General features: G+C 28.5%; 1 protein-coding gene across 1 annotated transcript; it reads left to right on the top strand.

Moving 5' to 3' along the window:
- The first annotated feature begins 759 nt into the window (after nt 1-759).
- Nucleotides 760-4,689, top strand: LOC120076000 (transcription factor HHO3-like). The gene is made up of 5 exons (XM_039029769.2): nt 760-1,308; nt 1,398-1,663; nt 1,747-2,020; nt 2,147-2,223; nt 4,230-4,689. Exons 1-5 carry the CDS (start codon nt 1,164-1,166, stop codon nt 4,569-4,571), a joined length of 1,104 nt encoding a protein of 367 aa, XP_038885697.1. The 5' UTR covers nt 760-1,163; the 3' UTR covers nt 4,572-4,689.
- The last annotated feature ends 5,917 nt before the right edge of the window (nt 4,690-10,606 follow it).

The following is a 10,606-nucleotide window of genomic DNA, read 5'->3' as shown; positions in this document are numbered from 1 at the left end:
GGGATGTCATTCCCCATCTCCATCTCCGCTCTCCATTTCATTCCCCATCCCCGTGAAATTCCCCATGGGGATTTTCCGTGGGGAATTTGCGGGATTAGGTTCCCTGCGGGAATTTTTTTCGTTACTCAAATTTTGGCCTAAAAAACTAATTAAATTTTTTTTGTAGAAAGAAATAAATATAAATCAAATTATTCACATATATAATCTAAATTTAAATATTCAATTTAAATATATTCATTATATTTCCCAATAAATAATCAAATTTGAAGTTTTAAAATGTAATATTTATATAATAATAATAACTTATGTAACTATATTAAATAAATATGTAGCTAACCGGGGTAGGGAAGGGGAACGAGGCGGGGTAGGAACGAAGAATGTATTCCCTGTCCCCGTCCCCGTTTAGCTCACGTAGAATTTTATCCCTCACTCCCTCCCCATTCTCCGCCTAGGGAATCCCCACCCCGTTCAGGGCGGGGTCCGTTCTCGTGAGGAAATTGGACATTACTAGCTACATCTAACCTTTATACTTCCCACCTACTAGCCACACAAAAATAGAATTAAATTTTTTTTTAAATGGCACATGCCAAAATTTTATTAGACAATACTGAGAATACAATAAAATGGAACACCCAAAGACAATACTTAGAATACACTGCAAGATAGCTGCATCCAAGGAACACCCAACTTTTTTTTTTTTTTTTGGGGTCAAAAAATGGCACATTAAATATTTAAGTAATTTTTATTTTTCGGAGCAATAGACTAAAGAAGGGCCATAATAAAATAATAAAAATGAAATAAAAAAGGGCCCTTGGCTTATTCAAAACCTCCATGAAAGAATATAGATTCGTTACACTACGCGACGGCCCGACCACGATATTTTACTCTCATCCTTCTCTAAATCGCTTCCCATAAATTCTCCGATCAATTTATCAATTCTCTCTCAACCTTTCTCTCTCTCTCCCCTCTGCTTCTCTGTTTTGTTTGTTAGTTTGAAGATGATGAAGTTTGGACAGCAAGTTTATTCCTTCCAATGATTCTCTTGTAGATCCCTTATTCTCCACTTTAGTCAAGCCTTCTTTCTCTTTCATCTCCATTCCCCATTTCCCAAATTCCCTCTTTCTCTCTCTAGATTTCCTCAACAAACAGAGTCTTGGAGAATCATGGTTTTCTCCGACAAAATGCAAGAAATTGCAGCTAAAATGGGTTTCACACTCTCCGATTTCGCCGAAACTTTGGAACAAGAACGCCGTAAAGTCATCATGTTTCAGCGCGAGCTCCCTCTCTGTTTGCAGCTCGTTTCCCATGGTGAAAATTTGACCCGACCCGATTCGTTTCTATTGCACTCTGTTTTTTATTTTTTTTTTGTTCTTTTTCTGATTTGGGTTTTTTCGCAGCCATTGATTGTTGCAGGCAGCAGTTATCGGGGACGACGACGGAGAATCGTCAATCGGAATGCTCTGAACAGACTTCCAGTGACATGGGTCCGATTCTTGAGGAGTTTATTCCGATTAACAGAAATGGGGTTTCTGATTTTGAACAAACGGAGAAGAACAAGAATGACGATGACTCTGATTTAAACAATTTGAATTTGGCTCCGTCTGATTGGCTCAGATCTGCTCAGCTTTGGAATCAGACTTCAGATCCTCCTCCCCTGAATCAGGTAAAAAGGAATTTCCTCCCTTTCCCTTGATTTTAAAATTACTCTCCTCGGAAGTTTTGGGGTTATTGGGTTTTGTTCCGCAGGATCCGCCGGAGAACACGGCTGTTGTTGAGGTCAATAGAAATGGCGGCGCTTTCCGGCCGTTCCAGAAGGAGAAAACCGGTGGAGGAGGGACATCGTCATCTTCAGCCCCGGCTCCTGCTGCGGAAACGAGCTCGACGACGGAGACGGGGTCAGGGGGAAGCAGCCGACGGGAAGAGAAGGAAGCGCAGAATCAGAGGAAACAGAGACGTTGCTGGTCGCCGGAGCTGCACCGGCGGTTCCTTCATGCGCTACAGCAGCTCGGAGGCTCCCATGGTAGGGAAAAAGATGGGGAAAATTGACACTATTGTCTTGAAATTAAATTAATTTATTGTTATTATTTTGTTTATTTTATTTTCTTTGATTTAATTTAATTTATATATTTTTTAATTTGAAATGCAGTGGCGACGCCGAAGCAAATAAGGGAATTGATGAAGGTGGATGGTCTTACCAACGACGAAGTGAAAAGTCATCTACAGGTTTGTGCTTTTCTTTTTAATTTTTATTATTTTTTGCTATTTACTCAATAGAATTCAAGAAATTTCCATTTTGTCCGGATTTCTCACCTTTTATTTATTTATTTATTTTTTAACTAATTTGTTCTTGGAGAATTTTGTTTTAAATTAAGTTTTACTATTTCTTTTTTTTTTAAAAATTGTCTTAAGAGACTTTTATTTTCATTTATTAGATAGGTTTGATAGTTCAATATTTATGGCAAATTTACTTTTCTTTGCAATTACTTCATTCCTATATTTTCATAAAGAAAACAATTGGGTAGGTTTTGAATAATTTTTTTTTTAACTAAATTTTGATCGCCAAATATGACGTAGAGAATGAAATCTTTAGTCACCTAGCGATAAATGAAAGAGAATTTAATGAAGGATTTAGAAAGAAAGTTTAATTTATGGTGACTACCAATTTAAGATTTAATAACTTACAGTTTTCTTAACATTCAAATATTGTAAAATCAAACATTTTCGTGAAAATAGTTGAGATGTGTGTAAATTAAATCGAAGTCACCTATCTAAAAAAGAATTTCAATCTAAAATTGATATAGATTAAGTAATTTCAATAATCAGTGATTGTATTGGGAATTATTTTCTGCATTACTTTGGGTAGAAGAATGAATTATTATAAAAGGGCTAAAATAAGATCAGAATAAAGTAGAATATGCTTGAAATGAGTTTTTAACTTTTTAAATTTATCATTTATTAAACCAAAAAAATGTCAGTAAAGTATGTTCACAGCTAATAAATATACAACCATATCATGAATTTGAATAAATCTTTTTTTTTTTAATTCTTCTATTATTTGGCTTTCTTTAAAGTTTTTCTTCAATCCTAGGTTTTTTTCTCCTTTTTATGAATTTAAAAAACGTGATACCAAATTTATATTTATGAAAATAGTATTAACAAAAAAAAAAAAAAAAGTTAAAATACAAGTTCATGACCTAAAATTTCATATTTGTTATTATTTTATCTCCCACCTTTAACTTTAAATGAATCTATTAAATAACAAATTCATCAACTTTCAATATTTTTTTCAATAGGCCTACGACCTTTAAAATGTGTTCTAATAGTTCTATGGAACTTCAAGTTTGTCACTTGAAATCTTTTAAATTTTATTAATTAAATATTATAATTGTAAGTAATAGACAAGTTAATTTTTATAAAAATTTAATATATTATAGATTTATTAGATAGTTATTTTAAAATATAGTAAAATAAGTCATATTATTTACAAATATAACAAAATATCATTGTACATCACTGATACACTCATAAATATCTATCAATATCTACCACTAACACTAATAAATGTTTATCAATGTCTATCACTAATAAACAAGCACATTTTGCTATATTTGTAAATATTTTTAACAGTTTTGTCATTTAAAACAATTATCCTTAAAAAAACCTAAATTTTATAGTTACATATAATAGACAAGTAATTATTCCAAAAATTTAAAATGTTATAGATTTATTAGAATTAGACAAAAAAAAGGTCAAAAATTGATTTTTTTTTTCAATATATTTATCGTTCAATGACTAATTTGATGCAAATTTTGAAAACTTGATAATTAAAGTCTTATTTAGTAACCATTTTATTATTATTATTTTTTAAATTAAGATTGTAGACACTACTTATATTCCCAAATTTTTTCTTTTATTATCAATTTTTCACTAATAGTTTAAAAAATAAAGCCAAATTTTGACAACTAAAAAAACCACTTTCAAAAAATTATTTTTGTTTTTGAAATTTTGTTAAAAATTCAACCATTGTACCTAATGAAGATGTAAATCATTATAAAAAATGTGGATAAAATATACTTAATTTAAAAAAGAAATAAATGATTAACAAATGGGCCTAAACTCGCATGTCCGACTGTATTTCTCTTATTTTGTGAGAATATATTTCTTGTAAATAAAAAAGAATATTGTGGAATTATTGGAGGTTTAATTTTGTAAAACATAATATTGTTCAGAAGTATCGTTTGCACACGAGACGGCCATCTCCGACGATCCATAACAACGAGAGCGGCCACGCGCCTCAGTTCCTGGTGGTCGGCGGCATATGGGTACCGGCGGCAGAATACGCCGCCGCGTCCGCCACCACTTCCTCGGGAGAAGCAGTCAGCGCCGCTGCCACAAACGGAATTTATGCACCGGTGGTAGCAGCGGCAGCGCCGCAGCCATTACCCAGTATAGTCCAAAAGCCTAAGCCCAAGATTCCTTCCTCAGCCACCGCCGCCGTCGCCGCCGAATGTAATTCTCCGACTACATCTTCCTCTACTCATACGTCTTCAGTTTCACCAGCCTCTTCTTGAGTTGGAATTTTGTTTTTATTTTTGTTTTTTTGTACACTTTTGATGTGTGAATTTTTATAAAAGTTTTGTTACAAAAACGTGCATAGAAATAAGAACAAGTTGAGATTAAATTCGTTTACTTTGTGTTGCTTTTTCATCTTAATTCTCTTTCATTTTGTTCTCATTTGTTAAAGGAAAATTAATTAATATATGGAATAATAAAACAACATAATAACTGGGTACTCTCTCATCAATATTCAGAAATGTCAGTAATCTTTAAACATCCTTTAAACACATGTAGTAAATCTTTTATAGTAAGCATTGAATATTTCGAGATGTAATTATTGTATGCATCTCACTTTTAGCATATACAACAAAAAAAAAAATGAATTAAAATATTTTAAAAAATGAGTAAGAAAATTTTTTCATACCGCAAATTATGATTATATTAGACACTTTGATGAGATGCACACATAAAAAAATAATCAAAATATTTTTAAAAAAACAAATAAGAAGAATTTATCATGTGAAAAATTATGATTAGGCAATTTAGTAGGATGCACAAAGATAGATGTTCTTTAGAATGTACCTAAGTATGTTTTCCTTAACTATATGTAGACATTCCTCGTCTCAAAGTATCATGTCTCCAAAGGAACCTCCTCATCTTTATTATTATTATTATTATTATTATTTTAAATATAAGTTTTAAACTAGTTTCCTAATATTTGAATTTTAATGTTTTTTTTTAATTTTGCAGAGGGCTACCAAAAGCAAAACCCAAAGTCCACATACAGGCTCAAGCCTATAAAGTATCGAGAGGAGCCATGGGAGGACGCGCATCCCATAAAGAAAATGTCAACACCTCAAGATTTGGGTCGATCAACCAACCTGGTGATTATATACCAATTAAGTTGTGCTCATCTGGTACCCTACAACCTCGAGCGTCGGTAACGGTTCTGACACCGCTGACATTACACATAATTAGAGGTAAGTGTCAAAGGAAAAATCTATAAACAATCTCATTTGACAACCTCAAAGGGAAGAGTAAGTAATTTTCAAAGGAGAGAGCCCTGCTTAGCTGAACTATGCACTCTCGGGACTAACTTAGGTGTCTAAGTGTGGTAGGCTCATGCCACCACAACGATGCTAGAATCTCTTACCCATGTTTGCTCGAAACATCTCGAAACTAGTTCTGAGAGAAGTGGGTTGGAGGTCAAGCCCATGAGAGGCTTGCAAATCATTCAATGCCAACGAGATTCGAGTCCCAACATATTTAATGATTTATACTAATTATATGTTTGAATTTCAATGTTCTATTTGATAATCATTTGATTTCTTTTTGTTTTTTATTTTTAGAACTTAAGCATTATTTTAACCTATAAGTTTCTATGTTTCATAATTTACTTTAAATTCTACCTACATTTTCAAAAATCAAGTCAAGTTTTAAAAACTAAAAAAAGTAAATCCCATTTGATAATCATTTTGTTTTTTTAAAGATGGGCTTGTTTTTCTATATTTATTAAAGAAAACATTGGAATTTATAGGCTATTCTTTTAAAAAAAAATAAGTATTTAAAAACTTTTTCTTTTTTAAGAAATTGTTTGTTTTTAAAATTTGACTTGAGATTTGAATGATTATTAAAAAAAAAAAAAATAGAATTCATACAAAGATAACTAAGAACATACTTTCAAGAGAATAGATTTTGTTAGACAAAGTGATTTATTTATAAATACTATTGTTAAAAATTTTTATTTCTAATAACATATATTTTATTGTTTTGTTCTAAATTTATAAAATTTATTTAGATATAATTAAAATGCTTTCGAATTATTAATATGTTTTTAAGAGTGATTTTAGAGAGAAATTGTTAGGGAATGAAAAAATATATATATAACTAAAAGGTAGGAAAGAAAAAAGTGAGACAAAAAGGGATGATATATTTTTTTTAATCAGAAAATACCTTTTTGATTTATATTTTTTTTCAGTAGTTTTCATTTGGTCTATAAGATTTTAAAATGATATACTTTTTATTTTTTAAAATTTAAAATGTTACCTAAGGACTAAATTAAAACAAAATTCAAATTCTCAACGTTAAAATTGTAACATTTTAAAACCTAAAAACTAAATTAAAATCAAACTCAAAATTTAAGAACTAAAATTATAGCAATTTAAAATCTAAGAAACAAAATAAAGATTAAACATAAAATTTAGGGGAAAATATTTTGACCTATTTTTTAGAGAGAAATTATCAGAGAGAGAGAAAAATCTATAAAAACATAGACGCGGATCCGGATACAGATAGAGATATGAATATGGTAGGATACAACGATATGTCAATTTCTAGAAAACTAGGATACAGATACGTTGAAGATATGTTTTCTTTTTCTTAAGAAAAATCTAGAATAATATTGATAAATTTAGCATATAAGTTAATGACAATAATACAAAATAAAATACAAAAAGTGACATATAAGAAGTTGGAGTAAAATAGTCAATAAAATGCAATAAAAAGGTGATTCATATTGATGAGAGAAGAAGAAGCTGATTAGAGAGAGAAATATGAAGATAAACGAAGAACTTCTTCGTTGAATTGTTGAAGAGATTTAAGTGACTTATATTTTGATGGACTTTGTGGGGATTCAAATGTGAAGATGAAGATTAGATGTTTCTAGAGTTTTCCTTTTAGTTTTGGACTCAAGTAGTGAACCTTTTAAATAGACCGCCTAGTTTTAGATCGGGAAAGATTAAATGAGTTATTTATCTTTTTTTCTTTAAAATATATAGGCATAAAATAGATACGTCAAATCGCGTGTCAAATACGTATCTGGGAGGTATCGATATCTAATTCGGATTTTTTAGCTCACATGAAGTAGCTGTGAGGTAAAAAAAAAAGAAAAAATATAGAAAGAGAAGGAAAATTAGATAGAGACAGCACATTTAGAAAGAGAAAAAATGGAGTGGAGAGAAACTTTAAAGACAGATGAAATAATTTCAAAATAAGAAAAGTTATGAACTAAAAAAAATGAAAAAAAAAAAAAAAAAGTTAAGAAACGGACAACAAAATTGCAGAGAAAAAAAATGTTAAAGGAGGGAGTTCAAAAATTGGAGAGATAACAAGTTAGAGACGTAGAGGGAGAGACATTTTTAGAAACCAAAAAAAGGCAATTGAGGAGGGAGAAAAAAGCAAGTGTTCTATAGAAAAAATAAAAATTATTTTTAAATATAAGAAAATGAGTTAACTTATTTATAAATATAGCCAAATGTTTCTGTCTATCAATGTGTATCATTGTCACTATATCCATCAATATCTATAAGCGTTTGTCATGAAACTAAAAGTGTCGTCTGTCATAGATTAGTATCTATCATGGATAGATAATAATATTTTACTATATTTGAAAATATTTTTAAAAGTTTTGTCATTTAAAAAAATTACCCTATATATAATACTATATGTTTGAATTTACGAGAAATAAACCAAGATATATTTGATAAGTACATGAACACAACAGTTTGTACAATATATCTTCTTATATACTTAATAATAATGCAATGTATATTTATATTTTCAGTATATTTGTAAACACACCAAAAAAAATAAATAATGATATATGTGATGTATATTTACATTTTCTAGTATATTACCAATATATTCAACATATACTTGAAATCTCAATGGAGAAATGATCCATTTTCATTTACGAATGTGGATGAAAATAAACAAAATCTCTTAAAAAAAAAAAGAAACATTAATTTGAAATATCCTATATTAAATGAATATCAACTAAAATTGATAAATAACAAAAACAAAATCAAAATTTAAAAATGATATTAATAAGAAAGAATTAAATATTTCAAAAATTTATTCATGAGAGATAATGTGTAATTAATGGTGTTTCAATAAATAAAAAAAAAACTTAGATAATTAATACTAAATCTAAAAAGGATATATTTTTATTTTAAGATATTAAAAAAAAAAGAGATGAGAGATTAGTTTAAAATGTCTCAAAATGTTACTAAAATCTGGTTATGAAAGATTACTAAATTTTTATATATTTGTGACATAATAGTTATGTGATAGACTAATCCTCTAAATGTTTAATAATTATATCAGTACATTCTAACACTCCTCATTTATGGACTTGAAAATTTGTAGAAGACCCAACAAGTGAAAACCATTATTAACGGGTGAGATGATATTACAAAGATTTAAATATAAGACCTCACACTCTAATACCATGTAGATGGTTGAGAGAGTTAAAAAGTTTAACCAAATCAAAATGTCTAAGGTTTATCATGTTCAGCTCAATATATATATATATATATATATATATATTAGAAAGCAATAAAAAACCACTTTTGTAAATTGCATCCCAACTTTCCATTGAGTTAAAAAGATATTATATTCTCGACTAAAAAGTTTAGAGATCATAATGTAACATCTTGAAATCTAAACCAAATAAAAATTATATTTAAAATATTTAATATTCCAGTTAAATTCATTGTAAAAGAGATTAACACAAGTAATGTGAAAGAGGTTAACACAAGCCGATCCTAATAGAACAATTAATCAATCAAAACACATACTATATGGCAAAACTTATAGTGAAAGAAATGGTAAACTTACTTGATGATTCCAATGATAATTAAATATCCCAAACGATAAATGTTCTTCAATCTCGATACCATGTATTCTTCAATTTGTCTTTTGATGATATAAATACTTGTTTAATTCAATGTATTAAACCCTAAATTGATAGAGAGAATGTTATTCTCTTTTCTAGAATCAACAAACACACAGATATTGAGAGATGAAGAGAGAGAGGAATTGTATTTTTTTTTTAAAGAAAACTGTCTATCACGTATATTTAAAAAAACTAATCCCATTAGTTTAGTTTTTAATTTCACATAATGATAGAAAAGATCTCCCTCCAACTTCACATAACACTACTCAACTTGTAATTTTCCACAATATGAGTCAGAGGGATATACAAATATCATTAATGCTAATTTTAAAACTACAAAATCATTAAAAAAAAATGACAATCTATAATCGTTCAACTAATTAAAAAGTATATATCAACTCGAAAGTCAGATATTCAAGTCACCCTAAATCGAAAATATTTATAAAAACATAATCCATGAGATATTCAAGTCACCATTGATGCCAATGGCAGCTTGAATATAGGGCTTTCTATTTTAAGTTTCCTCTCTTGTATAACAATTAACAATTATACAACATTTGATTTTTTGAAAGATCACCTACATCTTGCTTCATTAGGGATATTTAATAAAAATCCTTGGTGTCATTTGAGCCTAATTTGATAATATTTTATTTTTATTTTTTTGCTTTTTATAATTGTACTTCTTTTCACATTCTTTTAAAAAGTGTTTCGCCTTTCTTAAAATACACATTTGAATTTTAGGTAAAATTTTGAAAATCAAATCAAAATTTTTAAAACTATTTTTATAAAGTTTTCAAATTTTAATTTGATTTTTGAAAATTTATTTGAAAAGTAGATAATAAAGTAAGAAAAATTTAGATTATAATGATTGTAAGCTTGATTTTCAAAAATAGAAAATAAAAACAAAATGCTTACCAAAACCAAACTTCGATTTTTTGTTTTTAATTTTGAAAATTGTGCTTCTTTCTCACAATTTCTTTACCATAGTTTTCATCTTTTCTATGTAATGAATTCTTAGCCAAATTTCAAGAATAAAAACAAACTTGTAAAGGTCGTTACTTTTTAATTTTCACAATTTATCTTGGATTTTCTTTAGAAAAAAAAATTAACTTGAATCTTGAAAATGATGTTAAAAGGTAGACAATAAAACAAATAAATATATACTTAAGAGGTAGAATTTGTAAACTTAATTAAAAAAAAAAAAGTAAGAAACAAAAAATCTAAATAGTTAACCAGTTTTTTTTTTTTTTTTTGTTGAAATTAAAAATAGATACTCTCTTATCCTTTTTGTTAAATATACATTTGTCCAATATAGCTACAAAATAATTAAAATTTTATGTTAAAAAAAACTTTCACAAGAGAACTTTAACGAAT

This window comes from Benincasa hispida, chromosome 4 (genome assembly GCF_027475165.1).
Source record: "Benincasa hispida cultivar pf3 chromosome 4, pf3_genome.v1.1, whole genome shotgun sequence".
NCBI lineage: Eukaryota > Viridiplantae > Streptophyta > Magnoliopsida > Cucurbitales > Cucurbitaceae > Benincasa > Benincasa hispida.
This window is presented reverse-complemented; position numbering and strand designations above follow the sequence as displayed.

Bases quoted from the DNA above. Each gene is read 5' to 3' on its own strand.
- LOC120076000 (XM_039029769.2), top strand. From the start codon at position 1,164: ATGGTTTTCTCCGACAAAATGCAAGAAATTGCAGCTAAAATGGGTTTC. The intron at 1,664-1,746 runs GTAAAAAGGAAT...TTTGTTCCGCAG, and splicing joins ATCCTCCTCCCCTGAATCAG to GATCCGCCGGAGAACACGGC. The intron at 2,021-2,146 runs GTAGGGAAAAAG...TTTGAAATGCAG, and splicing joins GCAGCTCGGAGGCTCCCATG to TGGCGACGCCGAAGCAAATA.